The 24,639-nt window shown below is 40.9% G+C and overlaps 1 protein-coding gene across 3 annotated transcripts in view; it reads left to right on the top strand.

Moving 5' to 3' along the window:
• The window catches only part of CTDSPL (CTD small phosphatase like), an 80,778-nt gene that overhangs the window by 38,957 nt on the left and 17,182 nt on the right, over nt 1–24,639 (top strand). Inside the window, exons 2-4 of one of the 3 annotated variants that reach the window (XM_009899111.2) lie at nt 11,312–11,466; nt 18,599–18,631; nt 22,163–22,216. In XM_009899111.2, the coding sequence (XP_009897413.1) occupies nt 11,312–11,466; nt 18,599–18,631; nt 22,163–22,216 (242 nt within the window). The remainder of the gene's footprint in view (nt 1–11,311; nt 11,467–18,598; nt 18,632–22,162; nt 22,217–24,639) is intronic. The other 2 variants (XM_009899113.2, XM_009899114.2) reach the window with 2 other exon arrangements.

Below are 24,639 nucleotides of genomic sequence, written 5' to 3'. Positions count from 1 at the left end.
TTTTTCCCCTCTCTGTAATATGCATTTCCATGAGATGTATTGCCAGTATTAAATTAATTTTTGAAGAGTAATCTAAGGTTGGATAAAGTCTACTCCAAGGAAGCTAAAGCAGCAGGAGAAATTACTTTTGGCAATTCCTGTAAGTCAGATTCTCTCCCAGCAGATGCACTCAAGCGCCTTCAGACTGCTCCTGAGAAATCCCCGTAACTGAAGACGCAACAATTAAGTTTATAATCAAAATCCGATGGTTTAATTGCTCCCAGAAGCACTGGATTCAAATAACCTGCTAAATGAGAACTGGTGCCTGTCCCAAAGCATCCACAGGGGCTGATCACAGCATTCGTCAGGCCAAATGGAGAAACAAAACTTTCCCTTTCAAAGGAGCCCCTGTAGCAGCGTTTTTGCAAGATGAGACTATTAGAGATGAGCTGTTCCTAGGAAAGAGAAGAGAAAGCTGCAAAAATAGACTGATTCTTTAGATTTGATGTCTTGAGTGAAGTTATTTGCTGCAGAAAGTAGAGTTGGGAATGTTGCTGTCTCTATGGGAACATCTTTTAACTATATTTAGGAAAAGTAAATGAAGCTTATTCTGAGATGAGTAAGGTTTTGGTAAGGCTTTGGTTGCAGTGGAATTTTTGTAGGCAAAGTCTAGGAGAATCTTTTTTCTGCATTGGGTTTGCTGAACCACTTGTCTCGTACTTTTCAAGCCAAAAAACGCACCAGAACTGTCACCTGTGTTTGAGGCAACCTGTTAGTGGCAGGAGGCAGAAAGGAGCTTCACTTCATTTCACAACCTCAGCTTGTAAATGTAGTCATTGCGGGAGGGAAGCGGGGAGGGAGGAACCCCAGAACATCCATTTATTGAACTGAACAAACTTGATAGGGCAATGAGCTGATTATAGGTGTGGTGCCCAGCAGTATTCTTCAGCTTGTTTTCCACTTTCTCGTTTGATCAGCATTGCTTCTTAGACTGGAGGGGTTTGGTTGTTTTGGTGTTTGGGTTTTTTTTTGGCTTGCCTTTTTTTGGGTTGGGTTTTTTGGTTGGTTGGTTGGTTAGGGTTTGGGTTTTTTTTTAACTTTTTTTTTCATGATTGTTTGTTTTTAAATTATGCCAGCTTTGAGTTAAATTAATATTTGGGGGAAAGCTTTAGCTGCTTTGGTTGTGTGATGGCTCCAGATGCCCACACGTTGCTTGTTCGTATCTGTTGTGCCTGGGTTTTAGCTACTCAGCGTTCAGCGATTTGTTCTTTTCTGCCTTTCCCATCATGTTCCATGTTAGCACAATCCAAGGCAGAGCAGCTCAGATAGTGTACATACTTTTGCTCTATAAACACATGCTTGTTTACATTTGTTTCATTGCCGTTTTGACTCTAATCCCCTTCTGATGCCAGAGGGTATCAGCCGTGACTAACAAACTCAGAGATAGAGACATTTTGACCCCATGTGCTGCTTGTGTTTCCATTTGTTTGTTTCTCCTTTGCCTTCCCTCCCAAGTATTTAACAAATTATTATTAAATAGCTTCCAGGATTTCAGAGGCCAACCTGGGAGCAATTCAAAAGAGTCAGGATACAAGAACATATGTTCTGGTTACTAACTTGTGTTTGTTACTTTATGGTTGAAGGCAAACTTCAGCGCTGAGTCCTTCTCTGTTAATGCTGCACATAAAATAAAATGGAAATAAAGCAGTTCCCTTTTTGGTGAATAGTTCTTTTTTTGCTGCACAAAATTCAGTTCTGCTTGATTGTTGCTGCTTGACTGTAAGCTGCCACTAATACCTGGCAAAACCTTCTTAAAATCAACACCCTGACATATGTGCAGTTACTGCTCACTTCCAGCACCCTGCAGCAACTCACTGTTGCAGATTTTGCATCTTTAAGCTTCCAGATCTTTGCTGATCCAGCTTCACAGATCCAGGACATGACACAGACATTGCAAACACATCAAATTCCTTTTATCAGCAGAAAAGGCCGGTTTGGATTCCTAGGCCACATCTGCTGGTGAACTTTGTGCAGTCTGCCTTTTCTTTTTTTCTCTTTTACTAGAAGAAAGGTTGGTTTGTTGGCCGCCCGCTCGGGGCGGGACAGGAATGCGATGCATGCACAGACTGCGCAGTATTTCCTGTTCAACTGCCACCCCAAACCTCGGTGCTGGGAAAAGCTCCAGCAGCCCAGTCCTTGCTCAAACAACAGAGAAATGCTGCAGCAAATTCAGAAATGCTTCAGTTTTAATACAGAAGAGAAGGGGTTTTTGAAAAGGGAATCTCCACGGTGTGCTTCAGCTTTCAGTGCGTTGGATTCTATGGATATTGCTTCTGCATTCTGCATAGATCACTGTGGCCAAGACTAAACATTCTGAGGTACTGTGGGTACAGAGAGATGGCTCCTTACAGAATCATAGAATTGTTTGGGTTGGAAAAGACCTCTAAGATCAGCAAGTCCAACTGCCAACCTAAGACCACCATGGCAATTAAACCATGTGCCAAAGTGCCATGCCCACATGTTTCTTGAGCACCTTCATGGATGGTGAGTCCACCTCCCTGGACAACCTATTCCAATGTCTGACCACTCTTTCATTAAAGAAACTTTTCCTAATGTCCAAACTAAACCTCCCCTGGCACCATTTCAGGCCATTTCCTCTCATTCTATTACATGTAACCAGGCAGAAGAAATGAACCCCCACCTCACAACCACCTCCTCTCAGGTAGTTGTAGAGAGCAATGAGGCCTTAATGTCACTGCAGAAAGTTGTTTATTTTGTAGCATAATACATCTCCATAACACTGCCTACATACTAAAGTTAGCTTTCTTTTCTACCCAAGTGCTTTTGCCTTATTTGTATTTTATTTTGACCAGAAACTGTTTTGAAGCTTCACTTTTGCATTGGACAAATTTTAGTTCAGAAGTGCAAGGGGAAAAGGAGAAAGTAAAAACCTTTAAGTTTAATCACTTTTGCCAAGGCTGTTCTCTAGCTCAAAAGATAACCCAAGCAAGGCTGGATGGACACATTCAGCTCCTAATTGTTCACTGTACAGCTCTGAATGTAGAAGATAAAAGGTACAGCAGCTGCCTGGATCATCTGGCTGGATGAACTGCTGGAGTGCTGCTGGAAGTAGACATCTCCTAACTTCTCCTTTGTATTCTTATCCATCTCCTGTCCCTGGCTGTCCCAGTGGCAAGCCATACAGGCACAAAAAAAGAAAGTGCTGTTAATTAGTTCCTTCCTGGATCACAAGGAGACCTACTTTCCAGTCCTTTGGAGGTGCAGATCTACATGTGCTGCTTTCCAGAATTGGAAGTGGTCTCAGTGTGGCCCTGTTAGCTTGTGAGGTGCTGAGGCAGGAAACGAAGTGCCCAAGCTCTTGGCTGTTCATGGTGAATTTGAAGGTATTTTGCTCAGAACTGCCTCTGCAGCAGTGGATCTGCCTTCAGTCTGAACAAATGCAGAGTTGCTAATTATTGATGCATTATTTTTTGGTAGCAACCATCTTCCTTAATACTGCAAGACTGAAAGACAGCACAGCTGTTTGAATCATGGCTTGTATGTGAAGCTGACACATGCGATATGAACGTTAAGCCATCATATGTATGTCCAACCAAACCTCATTGTGCAGGCTGAAGTGTACCATCTGCTTTATGGTTTGGGAATTTGCCTTGGGGACCTGTTGGGGTTTTGTGCCATTTTGAGCCTTTTCATGGTTTTCATTAACCCTCCTTGTCAGTTAAGAGGCTTCTGTGTAGAGTTGCTGGGTTTTTAAATTTACTAGCTGTATCTCAGGATGCATTGGAGAGATTCATTGGAGAGATTCATTGCACAGAGGGAGCAGTGCTGAGTTCCCAGTCAAGTATTTAAAAGTGACTTCAGAATTTCCCTACTTTTGATCCTTAGAAAATGAGCATCCAATAACCAAGGGCAGGTATTTAATCCACCCAGATCTGAAGACTGTGATAAATTATTTATATAGGGCAAAAGAAGATTTTTTTTTTTAACTTTTTTTTTTTTTTTTGCTTTAAGCTGTTGCAAGAAAAATATTTCCTAAGCCTTGTTTGGTTAGGTAGAGGTGTTTTTCCTTTGTACAGCTTTAGCTGTCTTCAATTAATATTCATCCCCAAGGTTTTTATTCTTTTGTCCTGCATGAAAGCGTATTTTTATAGGACTTTCACAGGTATGGAAAGCAAACTCTTCTGATACTCACTAGATAACTTCTCTCTGAGTGAGATAAGCTGTGCTTGCATAGTTGATCTTACTGTACAGGTGCAACTTCTGAGCTTGTTTGCCAGGACATCATGGAATGAGTTAATAAGAGTAATGTTCAGCCTTTCCTAGAATTCATAGAAGTTCATAGATCATATTGTCATTTTATTCAGCTCCAAGTGCAATGACCTACTTTAAAGAGATCAGGCAAGATAAAGAAGGGATTATCTCAAAAGTAAAAATAAGTTGCTTGCTTATTTTCTCCATGGTTCTACCTCTTTCACCTATTTAAGCTTTTCTTTCTTGGCCTCTAGCCACGCAATCAGCTCCATCCAGAGCAAACTCCCACTGCAGTGCATGGGAAAGGATTTGGTGGGGAAAGGAGAGTTAAATGGTTTGGAAAGTTTTTAAATTTCACTAAACTAATCTGGGATCTCTTCCCTTCAAAGAAATAGTTTCAGTGGAAAAAACCCAAACCTTAAGTTTATTTAATTATGTTTTGGGGAGGAGAGATATTGCCAGCTTCGACTGAAATGAAGATAATTGTGGGGTATATCATGCTGAATAGAAGCAATATGATTGTGTGCTGGAAGGTTAAACCAGTTGTGGGCAGTTCCAGGTATGTGACAGTGCTGTTACTGCTATATTTTTTTGCAATGCTTACATGGAAGGTGAAACCATTCAATGACAAAATGCAGATGGCACTTAAAACCAAGGTTTTGTGGGCATCCCATGTAGGTTTGCCACCAAGTATTGCAAAATAATTTCCATCCTGGTCAATCCATGAGAAAAACAGGAGCATTATAAGCAGGTTTAAGGGGTTTCTGCTACTTGACTGTCTCTGTCTTGAGTCATGTAGGATATAAAATTTTATTTTTCTAATAAGATCAGATACAGCCTCTTAAGACTGAGAAATGATGCATCTCTGATGGTGTATAAATTCTGAAGAATGGCTTTGTTTAAGACCACTTCATTCTGATTTGTGTCTTTCCATTTTGCATTCTAAACAAACCTATTAGCAGAGAGCTCACGGCACGCAGATGTTCAGTTTATTGCATTTAGCAAGTTCATCTGTAAGTGCATGGAAAGTCTCTTCATTATCCAGTTTATATTATTTGGGAGAACTGGCTCTTGCATTCATTTAATTAGGAAAAAATCAAAGGTAATGAGCTCGCTCAGGCACTGCAGAGGGATGGGCTGAATTAGGAGCCTTCCAATCATCCCATGGTGGCTTCCTGCGGCAGCAAGGGGTTTACTGTCTGATGGCTACACAGCAATCTGGTTTTGTAATTTCACACAACTGCAGCAAAATTCCATGGGAGAAACTCTGAACTAAACTTTCTTAGAATACAGTTCAAGAGGGGAAAGTATTTTTCTTTACTGTGCAACTTGTGCTGTTGTTGAAACTATCCTGGAGGGAGCACAGCAGTGTGACTCTTCTGCCTCCAAAGGACGGTTTGAGTGAAAGGAGGCTTGAGAAGGTACAGTAGATTACTGTGTTGGCATGCTGTTTTATTAATTTCTACTCTAACATTAGTCTGCAATATTTGAGGGTTGCTGATTGTTTCTTTTCTTCCTATTCTCCTTGTATAACCACCCACTGTGGTTGTGGATCTTCCATTTAAGCTTACGTGATTGCAGCAATTTCATAGACTCATGGAATGTTTTGGGTTGGAAGGCACCTTTAAGGGTCATCTAGTCCAACCTCCCTGCATTCATCAGGGACATCTTCAACTAGATCAAGTTATTCAGGGGCCTATCGTACCTGACCTGGAATGTTTCCAGGGATGGGGCATTTACCACCTCTCTGGGCAATTTGGGCCAGTGTTTCACAACCCTCAGGGTAAAAAATGTCTTCCTTTAGTCTAAATCTCTGCCCTCTTTTAGTTTAAAACCATCACTCCTTGTCCTGTCACAACAAGCCCTGCTAAAAAGACTGTCCCTCTCTTTCTTATAGGCCACTTTAAGTACTGAGAGACTGCAATAAGATCTCCCAAATCTATTTTAAAACGTGCCTTATCATTCCTTGAACCCTTCCCCAGGCTCCGTAGTGCTGTGGGTTCTTTAGAACCTCAGCAAGCACATTTCTGTGGGCTGTCTTTGGATTCCAGAAGTTTGGAGGCAGTTCCAGAATGAAGGTACCTGCAAGCAGTGCAGGTACCTGCACACAGGTGATGGACACTGAGACTCATCATTGGGAATAGTGTCTGCAAACTGCAGGTGAGACCCTGCACTTAAAATTAGGGGAAATCTGCACCAGAGGGAGCTCCCTTCAAGGCAAGAAGAGCTATGCTTCTGTTTCTGACTGTCTGCAAATAATCTTTTACAAATCCAGATAATTTGACAAAGTGTTTCACTGAAGGCTCTTGCAGACCTCCACGGGATGCCTGGGGAAGATGTTAAACAGGGATCTGTGCAGTCTGCTCTTCGCCATAGCATTGAGCCATATGGAAAAGAGAATAAGGAAATTAGTGACAAAATTTGTAATGGAAAGCAGTGTGCATTTGTTTGTGCATGTATATGAGTGTGTGTGCAAATACATCCATCTGGGTATAGATTTAAAACTGAACTGTGAAGACTTGTAGGAAGGCATCGTGAGTTTGAATGACTGGGCCCTAAAATAGCTGATGAAATTAAGTGTAAATACATGTAAAATCTTCTGCAAAGGAGGAGAAAAGATTTCTTGACTTGCATTTGCACTCATGCCTGAAATATCTGCCAATGAAGAGATCTTGGAGTTATAATAAGACCTTCTGAAAAAATCTCATTAGCTCAGTGCTCACTTGTAAAACTCAAATAAGATATTGGGTATTATTTTAATAGTAAGGGGGTGGGTTGAGGGGAGGAAAGTATTGTGTGGATGTATTTGTGGAGCTATCCTTTCATCCTGAATATTTGTGTGGTTCTAGTCCCTATCCTCCTGCTCAAAAACAGGAAGTAGAGGTGGTGCAAAGATAAGAAAACAGGATTATGAGAGTTAGGAAATAGCTGAAATGTTGCCTGAGCTGTGACCTTCTTGCCACAAGGATGGTGATAGGACAAGAGGTAATGATTTTGAACTGAAAGAGAGATTTAAAGGAAGAAGTTCTTGACTGTGAGGGTGATGAGACGCTGGAACAGGTTGCCCAGAGATGCTGTGGATGTCCCTTCGCAGGAAGTGTTCTTGGCCAGGTTGGATGGGGCTGTGAGCAACCGAGTCTAGTGGAAGGTGAGGCAGGGAGATTGGAGCTGCTGTGATTCATGCCTTGATTGAGGGACATACTCTTAACAGTGGCTCAGAGCAGCAAGATGTGACTAGCTTTGAGGACTCACTAGAGATGAGAAGTTCAGGTCTCTTGTCCACCTGTATCTTTCTGAAGCGGTAGTCAGCAGAGCCCACACAGCATCCCTGCCTTCTCTCCTGGGCAGAATTTCTCTTAAAAATTTGGGCCTTCTTCCTGTGATCTGTCAGTGTGGCTGTTTGTGTCTCCAGACCATCCATCTTCAGCAGTATGAGGTTTGGGGGCAGACATCATATGGTGTAGGCAGAGTTCTGCCTGGCATGCTGTTTGCCTTCATCAGCTTTCCGAAGACATAGCTCAGAAGTACTCTGCAACGTTTCTTACACAAACATTTAGTGATTAGGTTTTTGTGCATAGCACTACCTTTTTTTTTCCACTAACTTCATAGAAATGGACCCAGTTTTGAAGACCTACCTCAGACCCAGCCTAGATGCAAACTGGACTTTATTGTACAATGCAGTTTTGGCTGCGGGAAGACTATTTTATCCACAAAAATTGGTTGCAGAATGAAATCTAATGTTACATTCTTATATCTGATGAAGCCAGGAAAAGCAAAGGCTTATGATAAATGCTCAGTAATATAGAATCATAGAATCAATAAGGTTGGAAAAGACCTTCTGTTTTAAGCATTCTAATGTCATTGTTTGCCATTGTGTTTTTAAGCAGAGGCTGAAAACAAACTACAGCATATTAGGAAGGGAACAATAGAATCAGAACCGTTTCAGTTGGAAAAGACCTTTAAGACCATTGAGTCCAACCATTATCTAACTTTACAAAGTGCTAAACCATGTCCCTCAGCACCACATCTATAGGCCTTTTAGGCACCTTCAGGGATGGGGATTCCACCGCTTCCCTGGGGAGTCTGTTCCAGTGTCTCAGAACCCTTTCAGTGATAATGTTTCTTCTAACATCGAACCTAAGCTTCCTCTGGTGCAATTTGAGGCCATTTCCTCTTGTCCTATCACTTGTCACTAGGGAGAAGAGACCAACACCCAGGACACACAGCGTTGTGCTTCCCGTTTTAATTTCAGCATAGTTCAGCATTTGGGGTCGGGAAGTTGTTCTTGTTTGGATGATACTGCAACAAACTTGTTGGTGCTTGTGACACAAGTTTTCTTGAGGGATGTTTTGAAAAGCTCCTTCATAGCTGCACAGGTATCCATTGGGGGTTTCTCAGGGCATGTTTCTGCAAATTTGTTGCAAACAGATAGTGACATTGTGAGACGAGGTAGCTGTACTGTAACTTACACCTCCCGTGGCCAGAGTTTGACATATGGTTTCTCTTTAACTGGAGTATTGAGAAGCAGTGTTTAGATGGGTTTCAGTTTACAAATGCCTTCAAAGTAATGAAACATTTCCTGGAACACACAGACACACACAAATCTGTGCAGAGTTCTGCCTTTATTCTGTTATCTGAGCAATGTGTAACTGGTGAAAGTTTATGAAACCCGTTGAGGTTTTGATGCTGGTGTGCTCTCCTCTTACCAGTAATTAATACCTGAACCTGAGCATTGCTCACTCCCTTAAGGCAGAAAAGTCTTTGGCAAATATGTGCTGTATGGCGAACAGAAAACTGTCTGTTGGACACCTTGCAAGTGCTTTGAGAGGAGAAAATATTGATGTCTGGTTTAGGCTTACTCTACAAAATCAGATAATTCTGTTTGTTTTCTGAATGTACTGAAAAGTTGACTCAAAATGTGCTTCCTTGTCAAAGCACACGTGTGTACCTGCTCACAATGGCACCCCTCAAGTCTTCCAGGGGAGACTGGTACCATTTCATACTCAGGTCTTTGTATATCAATAACTGCATTGTTTGTATTTCTGTTGCCAGTTGCCTTGGTTGCACTTGAAATGGTTGGGCTATTTGGAGGAAGGTCAATGTCTGTGGTAGTTCCCTAATAATCTGAGAAGGGAGAAAAGATGGGGAGTTACAGAGTGATGTATAATGGAACTGATTAAGAATATCACTTACCTGCTAGCTTTGGGATGGGGGGAGTCTTTTGTTCCTTCTAATGCAGAATGTAAATACCCTGTGTATTGTGTGGATGGCCATGGATGTGCTTCCATAGCATCCTCTTTACTAAGCATAATCCACCTTTTAAAGTTTGCCTCTTTAAGATATGCTGCTGCATAGCTGTGGAAAAAAACAAAGACAAAAAAATTCACTTGTTCAGGCTTGTTTACATGTATCTTAAATTAAATCATTTGCTGACTCTGAAAAGGAAACCATTAATACCTATAGTCCAAAATATTCTGCTGCTCAGTGGAGAGGGCAAGCTGTTCCTGGCTAAGGTAAGGCAGCACAGGAGGGGGAGATGCCTGGCTCTGGCATGCACAGTGGTTGATTTGATGGCAACAGTTGTGGTAAAGCAGTTACTTACAAGCCAGATGACATGGTTGTCTCTCCTTGTGTTAACCATATGATGCTAACAAGCTGAGTAGCGATAGCATTCAGTAGCATATGTTGCAGTGGTATAGATAAACATCAAAGGAAAAGGGCCTGCATGAAAGGCACAAGATGAAAAGGGTACATCTGCCTGTCCTGATGCAGGCAAACCTGCTTTATCAGGGAGGTTGGACTAGATGATCTCCAGAGGTCTGTTCCATTCCCCACTGTTCTGTGATTCTGTCCCTGCCCTGGAAGAGAGCTAAAGCTTTTGAATATTGCACTCCAACATAGGAAACAAATAATTGTAGTTAATAAGAGGTCATTAAAATACTTCGTGATCAAATTGAGCATTACTTAAAGTATTTTAAAACCCTTTTCAGGGTCTATTTTACTTTATTTCACCTTGGTTTATTTTATTTTACTGTAGTATGTTTTGATGTGTGTTAAGGATTTGTTTGGGGAGGGTGAGTTTGAATCTTAGGGAAATCTCTAGATATCTTCTGTGCTTCTCTTGTCCAACCTGTTGTTTTTATTTGCAAATATTAGTGGTTAAAAATGATGCTCTTACTCTCACTGAGCTGTATGCAATTTTTTTTACCAGTTTGGAGTTTTTTATCCTGGTATGCAGGTAATCAAGTTGAACAGAAGGGCCAGGACTCTTGTTTATTTAGTCCTACTCTCCCTAGACTTGTTCCTGCAGCCAGCATTGCAGCTTGCCATGCTGCCTCTCTGTTGTATCTCTTGTCCTCCAGCAACAAACAGTAAGAGAGGAAACTGAGAAACATCCCAGATCTGTGTTTTGTCCCTTGCAGGAGACTAGATGTTCCACATATAATTGTATAGTTGGCTAGAAAATATGCCTGGGCATCAGTAAGCATTTATTGCATCTCTTGTGGTTTAGGGCACACCTGTTTGCTTTCTGACTCCAGAAACATTTTAGCAGCAAGTTATGTAATGTGATTCACAGTACCTACTTTTGATATTTCTAGGCAAACTCTTAATGTGATGTCTTAGGATGGCAAGACCTTTGCTTGCACAGAAATCCAGGTTGGTTAGTAATAGGCAAACGTCACCACGTGAGTTTGTCAAGTGAGAAGTACGTTGAGATGGAGGGAAAGGGGTCTCAGTTTGCTCAGACATTGAAAGAGGCTGCTCAGGTGGAGTCACCATCCCTAGAGGTTCTCAGGAAGCACATTGAGATGGTACTTCAGGACGTGGTTTAATGACCAGAGAGGTCTTGGGTTGATGGCTGGACTCAGTTATCTTGGAGATCTTTTCCAACCAAAACAATTCTATGATTCACTATGGTAGAAAATCTCTATACAGTTACCATAATACTCAAGAAGGTCTTCTGAAGTAATAACTGTGCATCTTAAATTCAATCATTTTGCTTGGAATGCTCTGTGCTACATGAATTTATTTTTCTGCTGGTTTTGTTTTTTTTCCCTAGTGTCCCAATGTAATATCAGCTTGAAGAAGCAGAGGAGTCGAAGTATCTTTAGCACCTTATTCTGCTGCTTTCGTGACTACAATGTCGAACCACCATCTACCAACAGCACCAGTGCACTTCCTCCTTTGGTGGAGGAGAATGGAGGACTTCAGAAGGTCAGGCTTTTTTCCCCTTTTTTGCTGTCCTATCAATCTTCTGTAACCAAGGTTTAACTCTGGTTCTGCTGAAGGTTTGTCTTAATAGATTCTCTTACGGAGCACATGAGTTACAGGGAAGTTTTGGGTTGATGGTGAATCCTTATCACATACTTGCTCCACTGCAGTTTTAAACTAACTCTTCAATGAACTGCATTGGCAAAATATGTTTTATATGCAAGCAACATTTAAAACATGAGGAAAACACTAAAAAAAGTGGACTTCTCATAAAAGTTCAGGTGCTGAGTTGCCTCTAGCTTTGGTTCTCATTCCTAACTACAGGAAAGGTTAAAGTGTGTTTGCTGGAGTGTAAAGGGTAACTCTTTGAGTCTCAGTTGAAAGGGTTTTCAGTGACATAAAAACAGTTCAGAAAGGGGGAGAACCACAATTGCTTGGAACTCTTTTCTAACCAGTTCATCTATATTTAATGTGTCCTGAGCTCAGAGGTATCAGCTTTTGGTTGTTTTTCTGGTTATTCGTTTCTGTTTCCCTAATAAGTCAAATGAATCGATACAAACTTGTAGCACTTCAAAGCACTGCATGTAAGAGCAGCATGTCGCTTTCACTGGCTTCTAGTAATTATGTTGCTTTGCTGTATTCATAAAAAATCTTCTGTGTTGTGAATTTGTGTTCTTTTCACATCAGATAACACTGAGAGCATTTGTGTAATGAACTGCAGAATTTCAGTTCAATGTAGCAAGCACAAGAATGCCACCTTGCCCATGCCACGGTGGTTTCCAGCACTCTCAAAGCTCCGCTCTGAACTGAAACACTATTCCCCTCACACTTTTCCAGGACACTGAGATTGCAAATCCAGGTGTATTCATGATGGGGAATAGCAACAGGAACAGAGATGTTTCTCTCTTTTCACCCTTCTGCTCTTCACGCTAATATTTCACATTTGAGGAAGCTGACTTCTTGCCTACCTTGTCCAGTCCATTTTGGTTTGAATTTTGCTTGTTACATTTGAGTTCTGAAAAGAAAGAGCAGAGGAACTATTTGGTGAGGGAGGGGAGAGGACAGGAAAGCAAATTGAAATGATGGAGACTTAGAATGCACGTGGAGGTAAAGGCTGAACTGCAACAGTTCATCCCGAGACTGTTCACACAGAGGTAAAGTGTAACGAGAATTCCTCTGCCAACACAAGAAATCGAATGTGCATTTTTAGACTTCTCTTGCTAGCCAGGGTCTCTGTTGACTGAAATGAGGGAAATCTAGCCTGGATGTGCTGAAGAGAAAGTTGAGTATCGTGTAGCATGTATGAGCACGCTCACCTGAGAAACAGAAGGAATGGGAAACTAGTAAAATTTCCCTTTCCACCATGCAGAAGTGAGGCTGCAAGCGCAATCACAGATGAGAGAAAATGGGAGTTGATTAGAAAGCAAAAACACACAAAGAAGAGTTTGTTCTCTACAAAATGTGAGTTAAAATAGTCTGGAGTCATTAGGTTTCAGATTGCATTTTGTAAAACACCTAATTACTTTCTAAATATATCTTATACCTTGAGCAAGTAGCTGCATGTGTGTTCACACATCCTCACTCTGTGCTACCTCCTTTAGCAGTTGTGAAGTTGTGCAGTACTTAGATGTGAGCTCAAGATGCAAATCACAGAATTCATAGAATTACCAGAGTACAACTTAAAAGAGCAAAAATTTCAAGGAATATGTTAAAAAGAATTAATGTAGGAGTGCATTTCCTTCAAACAGAATGAAAAGCACTCAGGTGCCTACAGAGCTCTGTAGGGGAAATCTGGTATAGCTAAGCTTCTGGGTAGTTCTTAAGTGAGTGCAAATAAACCTGTGACATTTTCCATTTGAAATGTAGTATTAAGGACTAATTTTATGTTGAGTGCTAATACGGTTAATGAAAGTAGGAAAATCTTTTAAAGAAAGTAAACCCAGCATTATTGAAGATGTGGATGTATTTGCAGATTAATACACTGCCAGGCAGGTGCTGATCTCAAAGGTCTCTTCCAACCTGGTTCAGTTCGGTTCGGTTCTGTTCGGTTCTGTTCTATTCTATTCTATGGGTTAGAGCTCTGCAGGCTGCTTGGATTTGGTCAGGTTAGACTGAGCATCTTGTCTAGATTCAGAAGTGTTAAGTAAGTTGGGAGTAAGTGCATGCAACAGTGAGCCAAAGGTTCTACACTGGTGAAATTAAATATCCAAGAATGACAAAATTACCTGCTTTAGGATAGAAGAGAAAGCTGCCAACACACTGCTTAAACTCCTCTGCTGTTTAATTATAGCTCTTCTTGCATTATACTGCCTGCCAGGCTAGAATAGTTTAAATTCTGCTTACCTTATATCTGCTATTTCTTTTGTGGTTTTTATTATTTAATTATCACATCACAGGTGACCTCTGACCATGGCCCAGTCAGTTCATGTGTTGTGACCCTTCAAAATCAGAAATGGAAAATTGCACCATGATAAATAGTTCCCCTTAGGAACCATGGATGCACTTTTCTTCTGTTCTTACTGTTCAGTAGAATTGTTACATGAAAACTGGTGAAAAAAGCATCAGAGGAAGGACAGGAACAGAGAAAGCTTCTGCTGGTTTCTGCTGTTTCTATGATTGTGGCATATTCTTGAAGTGACAGGCTAACTTCCCTCTAATTAAGGGTCTCAGCTCTTTAAATGCTAACCTGTTGTGCAGGAGGAAAGCAGGGCAGAGCATTTCATACAGTAATTGCAAACACAGTTCTGAAACTTTGTTCAGAGTAATTATGTTGTGCAGTTAATTTATTATTATTATTATGCTGCTGTATTAGAAAAGATTAAATCAGTGTTTCAAATGACTCAGTGCTTCATTTAGTGTTTTACCAAATGATGTGACTTTATGCCTGACAAGTCAAGTGTCATATCAACTCCTTCAGAGGATTGGAAGAAGACACCAAACTGAGCATGCTTTTGAATAAACAAGGTTTTTGAGCACTAACTTCTATTCCATTAGGAAGGGGGGAAAAGCCCAAAATAATTCTTTGAAGTATTTTTGGTTTTAAACCTTCTACTCACAGAGCAGCTGCTTGTCCAAGTGTGACTCTAACACTGGTAATGCATGGTCCATTCTGTCTCCTAAGATTTCAATACATCTTTTTCAATAATAACTTGTATTTACTGAAACTATTGTATGTTAGCTTTTCTTAAAAAGTGACAGCTATTTAGTGCAGCACAGGGATGTAATACCTGTTACAGTGGGTATATAGCCTTGCCTGCAGCTTGGATGCTGAGCCAGATGTGGCACTGGGAGCACACAATGTTCAGCCTCATGAAATCCTTGCAAATTTTGCCCTGCTTCCTCAGCAGCAGGTAGCTCTTCCAGCCAGGTTTCCTTTTTAGAATCCAGAGTGTTGGGAGAAGGAATTGTCTTTTATTCTCTTCTGAACAAATTCAGATCTCAGTTTCCTGTTCTTCAGTTAGCAGCTTTACTCAATTTGTGCATTTTCTGGGCATAAGTTGTTGGCTTGTTTTTACCCTGGGTAAGTTTGCTACCTGGGTTTTGAAGTGTTTCCAGATACAGATTTCATTTGTAGGCCTCAAGGAGGGATCCAGATCAAGATGAGAACAGCTAGATGCAGCCTCACTCTTTCTTCCCTTTGTTTTCAGTTGTGGTGGGTGAGGGAGCTCTACTGCGTCTGTTGGCACTTTGCTATTTCACTTGCAGCCCACTTCCACTAGAGTCATCTTTGCTTTTGTTTCCCAAGTCAGGCAAATGGCTTGTGTTCAACAAGATGAAGCATGAATGAGACATGGGGGTTTTATACTTGTTGCTTTAGAGGAGGTCTTGATCCACACTCAATAGGGAAGAAGGCACAATTAAAAGAAGGTTTATTCTGGGGGCAGCAGCTGCTCGCCTTGCTTTCCCTGTTGCAGGAATGAAGCCAGAAAGGTCAAGTCCTTGTATTTCCACCTACCCCATCCTAACCACTACAAAAGGTCATCTCCTCCTCACCACTGCTTTTTGCTGCATGAAGCTGTCATCTCCAAGGTGATGCTGGAAAGCTGTTTTGATGACCTATTGTCATGTCTCCAACACTCATCTGCTTCAGGAATCTCTATTTATAACACAGTGCAGGAAAAAGAATCTTCTCTATCCCATGTGAATATGGTTCACCAAAGTGAGATAAATGGCTTGTAGAGAGCACTACCTTGAGGTCAGAAGACACGTAGAGGAGTAGCATGAGCATTGGCTCTTTGATGGGGAGACTACTAACAGCATGCTGTCAAAACAGACATGGAAACCAGTCTCAGTCTCCAGTGCAGAAGGAGATAATAGAGATTAATGTAGATAAGAGTGCATTTCTCCTACTTAGCCTTCACTAATCAGAGCAAGAAAATCCTTAGCACTTAGTTCTCTTGATCACCATCAGAGTGCGATATGGCAGGTCTATTTAGACAACAAAATCCCCTCTGCATAGCTATGTTTGGTTCCTCTCTCTGCATGCTCATTCCTGACCTTCTTTGCCTCCCAAGAAGTTTTCTGTGTTACAAAACAAAGCTCAATATTCTGAGTCCATGAAGGAGTCAAATAATAACTCGTTACTGTTTTTAAAGCACCTGTCATGGTCTAGTGTAAGCTTTGTGTTAAAGTAATGAGTATGATAGATTTGTTCTTTCCATCAGCTTCTTCTCCAAAGGAGTTATTCTTCAAAATGAAACAGCTCCTTATCTTTGAATACAGGCCCTTCTCATAAAAGCAAACTAGTGTGGCCTGTCACTTGATGTTCATTGACCCTCTCTCTACCTGATCATAGACAGACAGCATCAGTGAACGGACACTGTGCTGAAAACGCGGCTCTCAAAATGAAGTGGCTAAGGGGAAAGGCAGGTTTTATCATTTCATCTGTATGTATTGGGCCATGAAAAAAAACCCACCTGATTTCAACAGCTGGACAAATCAGTTCCTGGGTTATCTTAGCGATACAATGGGGGAATTTTGGCATTCTAGGAACAACTTTATCTTGTTACCAGCATCAGGAGCTCATGGAAAGACTTCAACAAATGCAGTCATCTGTCGTCTATTTCAAACGATAGTGTTACGACCTATTTCCCTTCCTGTTCCAACCTATCAGGAAATGAGGGAGGACACTTGGAAAAATTTTCCCATAGCAGGCTTGTTTTTAAAACACATGTGCCTGTTCCTGAACACTAAATCTTTACCAGCATTTATCTTTCTGCTTGTTTTTCCAGTTGTCATCTTTACCATTTTGATTTTTGGCTAGGTGCTTTTAGGGTTGCTCTTAGGAAATGGGCTTGTTTTTCTTGGGTTATGATTTAAGAAATTCTGCAAGAAAAACACAGCAAAGAGTAATGCAAGTCCTTTAGGCAACTTAAATTGTGGATTCCCATGAAAGTCAGGCTTAACAGTAATACCATGAGGTGCAGCTCTTGCTTCAAGAGATTCCCAAAACAGAAAGCATGTTGCACCACAGAGATGCTTCCTCAAATCTGGGGGAAAAGCTGATGTGAAACGTGGCTATGTTTGTGCCCACATGATAACCTATTCCTGCAACTGTGGGTAGACCTCTGCCTCCTGTATACTGTTTTCATCTGTTGACAGATGAGGAGCTCCAGTTGCATTTTATTCTCTCCAGAAACAAACACCACCACCACCTTTAAAACAAAGCAAATCAAAAGTTCACAATCTGTGCTCTGCATGCATGACCATCTCCTTGATGGCTTCATCACAGGCAAGACAATCCAACTGGCACCTGCTCCAGTGGCCCACAAACTTTGTATGATGTTCCACTAACAGGACATTAACACACTGGACTGTATTTTAATTCTTTCTGCTGTCATCTTGAGGAAGCTTTGGGTTCTTGCCACATTTTGTGTGTGTTTGTTTTTATAGAAATCAAGTGCTTCTCACTAAAGCAAACTTCTTGATAGTTCATGGTAATTGCTGCTTTCTAGCACTTCATCAGTTTCTCTGGCTTTTGCTCAAACGTCAGTAAAAATGTCTGCTGTTATAGCAATAAAAAGAGGGCTTTAAAAATAATAGTCAATTACTTCTGTTTGTCAGTGATCACAGAATCACAGAATGTTAGGCCTTGGAGGGGACCTTGAAAAATCATCTAGTCCAACACCCCACCCCCACCCCGTGCCAGAGCAGGATGTCTGTCTCAACACTTATGATAGACTCCAAAACAAGTGGGCACAAGACTTTATCAGCTGGAAGAGGATGTTCTTAATGTTGAAGGCAGTTCTTTCAATATATAGTCAGGCTGCTGTTAGTCAGATCCTGTCTTGTCTATGTAATTAAAGAATAAAATCATCTCCCTAAGCACTGTCTCTGCTAGAAAGGTCAGGTTCTTTTTTTACTGATATGTGGTGCCCACCAGAAAACAAATACTTGGTTTTAACAAATTAGAAAGATTAGGAAATACAGTTCCCACTTCCCAAAATGTCTTACATACTGAGTTGGTGACCTTATGACCAGCCTCTCCTTTTGGAAACTGTAAATGAAAGTGTCTTTGCCTCCATATGTTGGGCCCCAGGCTGAAAAGAAAAGGTCAAGTTGACCAAGACTGCCTTCCCCTCTCCCATGCACAACAGAAAAGTGAAACCATGGGAAGAGCACTGATACTGATCCCACTGCAAGTGGGTTTCCTTGGACTAGTTTATCATCATCATGGTTTTTCTCAAACGTTCTTCTGTCACCTGAGGGAAAATAAGGTATTTTCTGAGGCAGCTGTTTCAAAGTCAGCTTCAAGGAGTGGGCTTCTGCCTTGCTGAGCCTCTTGTTGCTGCAGTGAAAACGGACAGGTGCATCCATGAGTGCAACTTAAAAGATGGAAAAAGTTACAGTAAATACAGGTACTTCCTTATTATCATCTCCTATTAATCATAGCATGAGTTTTACCAGCCCAGTCTCCTAAAAACCATTAAATGCCAGTACACTAACCAATCATTTCAGCAACTAAAATGCAAGATCCTGGTTTTTGTTTTTGTTTTTTTTTGTTTTACCCTGGTTTCTTGAATACTTGGAACTTTTGATTTCAAATGTTTGAGTGCTACATTGACTGCTTCAGACCTTTGTTCAACTCTTTAAAAGCCATTACCCTTACAGTGATTTTTTTTTTCTTTTTCCCCAGGGTGACCAGATGCAGGTCATGCCTATACCAAGTGTATGTATTTTTATCCCATTTTCTTTTCATAATTTCCATAACTTTTGCTTTGATTCATTTTATGTTGCAGTCTAACAGGTCTGTTTGGTGTTGCATGTTAACAAAAGGGGTTTTGTGTTCTGCCTGCAATGTTGTATGCTCAGAGATGAATTGAACTGCACCTCTTGCACAGGGACAGAGAGAAGAGTTTGGGTTTTAGGCAGCTTCCAGCAGCTGAACTTCTGAATTTTGATCATTCTGAAAACCAAGGAGTTTGAAAGTTGATTGCACTTAAGACAATAGAGACAAAAGGTGACTCATCATCAACGTGTGGGGGACAGTTACAAAAACCTTTTCCTCTGATTTTCCCCTATATTCCAGCTGAAAAGAGCAGTTAGAAGCTGCATAATTTGTTTGAAACAAGTCACAGTAGGAAAACAAGGAGTGCAGTGCCCATGGCTGCAACGCTGTACTCATTTGAGGGGATGTTCTCAGTGTCAGATGCTGGACCTTAATACTGTTGTTTATCTTCCCTGGATTAAACTTGGAATGCCATTTGGCATCTGAATTATTTTTGAAAAGTAAATAAAAGGAAGGAGGGGAAAAAAAAAGGGTTCTTCAAACTGAAGGTTTTGCTTGAATTCAGTTTAACCTTTTTTGGTCAAAAAACCCTGCTCTCTGTTTTTCACTTGTTCATGTGGATGAAGATGCAGGCCTTTTAAAACTGGAAAAACTGGAAGTACTTTTTTCTTTTCTTTTCTTTTCTTTTAATCTTCTTTGCTCTTTATACTACTTTGTTACTGCAGTTTTCCAGTCAACAGCAGTGCTGATGTGTGGAGTTACTGACACAGCCCTCTTTCTTCAAATACTTGGTAGCCCTATAGGCCTGAGTATTCCCCAAGACACCATTTTTTTAACTCCTTCACTTCCTTCTCATGTAGTCCAGCATTACAAGGCTTCCTGTAAGAACCCTGTCCATTGTGCATTGCACTAATGCCAGGAGATTGCTCAAACTCTGCAGATCATTTCCCTCCTTCACCACTTTCCCTTGGACATTACTGAACTCTTAGAAATTACTCTCTTCTGCTTACCTATTACTTCTAATACAACATTACTTCTAATATGGCTCATGCATATGTTTGCATGCATGTGTGTATGTACTTATACACACATGTACCTGCATGCAAAATGTCTGTATCTTTGGATATATGAAGGTAACTGATTTCTAAATTACTCCTCTATACCTGCCAGATTCTGTTTGGTGACTGTAGCTGCTCTACAAGTAGTTACTTGAATGCAGAACATCTCCCCTGGACTAAAACTCTGCCTAAGAGTGAGACTAGGTGTTAATGAAATAAGAGGTGTAGGTCTGAAGGAAAGAAAATTCAAACAGAACAAAATTTGGAGAAGGCAAATGAGTGCAACTTTGTCAGGTCCAAATAAGAAAGGAGCAATGTTGCTGTAACACTCTTCTCTGCAATGTTAAAGCAGTGCTCTGGTAGAATTGGGTAGTGATAGGAAAACTAAGAATGCAAGAAGGGGGTTGGGTTTTTTTTCTTTTTTCCTTTTTTTTGCCCTTTTTTTGTTGTTGTTGTAGCTCAGCTGTATTTTTACTGGCCCATAATGCCAGCACTTTAATAAGGCAGTAAAATTCACTTAGCTTTGCAGTCGTGATGTAGAGTTCTCTGTGAGCAGGTGACTTTCAACACGCTTGTTCCTCTTCTCGGGTGCCATCTGATGCCTTTTTCCAGCAGGACATGCAAGTGTTGTCAAGCAACCATTGCCCCCAGGCAGTTGTGTGACATTTACTGAGTATCAGAGTGCTCCTGGCTGTCACACAGAAGCCGGTGAGCATTAGTATGTAATAGTCTAAATAAAGACAGAAGTGAGCTGCATATGGAGAAAGCAGTAGGAGCAAAGAATGCAACATTCCACTAGGAAAATGCCTAAAATTAAAACAATCTTCTTTGCCAGTCTTACAAGGCCTGTTTGTCCAGAACACTGGAGCCCAGAGGTTCACTCTGAGACCCATTAAGGTAGAACTTCTTGATGCTCTGCTGCATAGGGGCCTGGATGCAGAATAGGCTGTTTGAATGGTGTGTGTTGCACATACCAGGAGAAGAATCTTCCAAAGAAAGAGTGAGTTTGCTCACAGTGAAGTTAGACATCTACTTTCTAGAGGGCTCATTGCAAATGTAATCACTCCAAGTGCTAGGAGAATTCCTTAGAGACTCTGAAAAGAGCACTACTGCCCACTCCCCACTCATTAAACTTTCAAGTTGAAGCCTGGAGTCAAAACACAAGTTTCTCTGAAGCTTGCTTATGCATGTGTAAAGTCTGTCAGTCTGCTGAGGTCACCTGTTTGAAAACTTCCATTGCTTTACATATGTATGTGCAAATCGGTGTCATGTATCTTATCTTGTGGTCAGTCAGATTTCTCCTGCTTTAGTTGCACTTAAAGACTTGAATTAATATGTGTTTTCTCTTGGTCATTGCTAGAGAGAACTGCTAAGCAAGGAACATTCCAGCTTCAAGTTAGCTTTTTCAGAAAATGGAAACAGTATGACTTGGGGTTTGATTGTTGGGGGTGGGGTTTGTGTTGGTTTTTTTTAAGATGAACTTTATCCTGTTTGTATTTTGTATTCTGAAACTGTTTCCAGTTCAAATTGTAGGCCAAACAGCAGGATAGTTGGTTTGTTCCTAATGCTGAGAAATAATTTGGGCTTAGGGCTGAAATAGATCACACAGAAAATTAGGAAAAGAACAGTACCAGCATTGTGGAAGAGCTAACTTAAAAAGATACTGAGTGTAGCTCAGGACACCTCTGCTTTTATGGCATTTTTCTCAGCTTTGTTTGGCAAGGAGTATGGTAGGGGAATCAAAGCAGACCCATAGCAACCTTTTGAAGGTGAATGTAGATGGAAATACAAAGCCATACTCATGCAACCTTCTCAAAAGGGTTGGGAGCATCCATTTCTTTGCTTCAGTTTAAAATCCTGCTATTAAGGAGCGATACCAACGTTAGCCCTCAGAATCCCTGCAAAAAGTTAAATCTTTGCACTGGGATGTTGGTTTTTGGGTGGTTTTGTTTTTTTCCAGTTGTCCTCAAGTACACTTAGAAAATTTCTAGTTAGAGGGTTTTCAAGAAGAAACACTGCGAGCTGCCTGCTTTCTCTCAGGAGCCAGCATTTTTGGGCAGCTGTGTTTTAAGTGGGAATCATTTATCCTCCATTAGAGTGTTTCTATGCATATCTGCTGGGACAAGCTGTTATCTATGTAGAGTGCAACCAAAGATGTGAATGGAAGGGAACATGAGCAGCAAATTCATGTGCTGCACTTAGGCTAGACAGCATTTCCAGTACACAAAGAAAGAACTTACGAATTCTGATACGTGTCTCTGTGGGAAGTATGGGCCTACAGGGAAGAAAGGTTATGATTGCTTTATACAGTAAATTTCTGAAAGTTTTATGTTGACCAGCTGTTTATGCTTCAACCAAAAGTCCTGTTTTCTTGCCACCACCACCCCCTTTTTTGTTTTTTTCTTCTTCTTAGGGAATATACTATTTCCACGGGACTGAAGCAGTGCAGCAGTCGTTTCACTACAAGGTCTGTTAAGCTGATCAGCCATGAGACCTGGCTGGAATGCATAAATCCCAAACAGTGACCAGTTTAAAAGCTTTGACTTGTATACAATTTATGTCTTGTTGGAATTGAAGACCAAGCTAGGACTTACAGTGCTGAGATACCACATGTTATTTTCCTGCCGAGCTCTGTGGAAGTCTGCAGCCTTTTGGAGTGTGTTGCACAGTAAATTGGAGTGACTGTTAGCCACCAGTAAAGACTCTAAATCATCTTTGATATCTTTAAAGATCCTGTGTTAAAAAAAGGGGGAATTATCAAAGTCTGTTCACTATTAACTGTGATGGAAACCTGGTAATTCTAGAATTCTTCTTGGATATGTCTCCATTAGTGAAGGAATTAAAACACAATATTGAGTAATGCTTGTTTCACCCTAAGAGCTTTGCTTCGCTTGGCACATGGAAATTGGTCTAGATCAGAAAGCTTGAACAACAAAATAAATGGACTGATATCCTATATACAAATCCTTTAAGCACCTAAAGCCTCAAAAATTATCATCCTTGGCCCAAAGTCCTACACCAGCTGTTTGGCAGCCTCACGACTTGTCGTGCCTTCAGCTGTCCTTACCCTTGTTAGATTATCAGGTGGTGGAAGTGTTTTCAGAGTTGAGGGCAACAGAGACGCAGGGTTTTCAAACAGAACATCTATTCTTTCTGATCTTCAAATGTGTGAATTATTCACCAGGTGGTTTTGAAAACAGAATCAGATTTAAAACAAAAAGCCAAAGCTTGTCAGTTGGTGTGCTGCAGTCTTTGCCCAGGAACAAAATTTGAGATGTAGTCCTGGTAGATGAAATTAGGTGAATAATTACATATAATCTCCCGAGGAAATACTGAAGAGGGAGATAAACTCTAGCAGTAACCAGCATCTCTGTGTAGATGCTGGAGATAAGCTTGTTCCTGTCCCAGCCACTGCTTTTGAGAAGGCAGAGCTACAAGGAGGATGAAGAGGACGGTCACAGGCTGTCCCTCACCGTGCAGTCAAGGATTTCAGGTTCTCCAAGTTGAAGGTTCTCACGTTGTGTAGTCCTTGGTGGATGTCCATCCTTTTCTTGATGGCAGGCCTCAGATAGAAAAGGTGCCTGTGATAAGACAGTGCTCCTATTTTTTTCATATGCATTTTTTTATATGAAAGGATGTCTATTTCCATATATTTGAGATAGATAGATACTTCCAGTTCAAATTCACATAGTACAAGAAGTGGCTGGTTTTGAACTGCTTGTGCATGTTAACTTTGTCAAAAGCTTGGATTGAATACAAGAAAGCAGCATCGGAACATTGGTTCTGATGATCGTTGTCCTTAAATTGTTTGATTCTTCTTTCAGTAAGCTTTTAGTCTAAGTTGTAAGTCTGGATCCTTCCAACTAAAATGACTGAAAAAAAAATGAGATGGGGTTCCTGAAAATCTTTTAGATTTTGAGATAGGAGCAGGAAACTGAAGTTTTTCTGATGTGGTTCTAGTTGCAGGCAAGCGGAGGTAGTGCTCAGGTAGTTGTTGAGGTAATGTACACATGGAACGTAGGGTGGTTTATAAGCTTTGGCCTGGTTGGGTTGCTGTGATAGATGGATACTTTACAGATGTTGGACAGCAGTTGTTTTTCATGAAGGTCATTGTGAGATAAGTGTGCTGAGAGAAAATGCATTGAGACAAGCAGCTCATAAACAAGGCAGCTTCCATTTTGGTAGCTGAAGAAACTGCTGTTGATTTTAGTTGTAAGGAACTGTATCAATTTCAGTAAGCACTCCTAAAAATCCTCCCATCACTTTAAAGACACTTTTATTTAGGTCTAGAATCTCATTTGTTAGCTACTTCATTTAACAAGTACTTACTAGGCATTACTGGCCAGCATCTATCAATTTAAGACTATCAGTGTCTTGATGGAAATCAATCAGTGGTTCGTAATCTGTACTCATTGCTCTAGGGTGTTCAGAGGGTGTCAGACTCATCTGTTTGTCACCTGCTGTCTGCAAAGGGGTGGCCTCAGATCTCCACAAGCACCTCTACAAAAGGCTACTGGAAAGAACAAAAACCATGCTATGCTAGATGCACCCTTACTCAGAGCAGCTGTTGGCTGAACAGATAAAAAGATAGCGAGAGAATGAAGGCAGAGTTCTGTATTGAATTCTTAATTCATTTAATTTCCTCTCTGTCCTGAGCTTCTCCCTGTTGACACCTTTCTATAAAGCTAGTCCTTTTCCTTCCTTAAAACCCACCCCACACACACCTTTTAAAGTGAGTGGCAGCAGTGTTTCAGCTCCAAATGGAAGTGTTCTCTCCCATTTCTGTTATTCCGGGAAGCATCCAGTACCAATGACTAAAGTAACATAACTGTACTGCAAATTGGGATGTTCAAGTGGGGAATGAGCAATCAGAAGACTCTGTTACTGCCT

Source organism: Dryobates pubescens, chromosome 21, assembly GCF_014839835.1.
Source record: "Dryobates pubescens isolate bDryPub1 chromosome 21, bDryPub1.pri, whole genome shotgun sequence".
NCBI classification, from domain to species: Eukaryota; Metazoa; Chordata; class Aves; order Piciformes; family Picidae; genus Dryobates; species Dryobates pubescens.
This window is presented reverse-complemented; position numbering and strand designations above follow the sequence as displayed.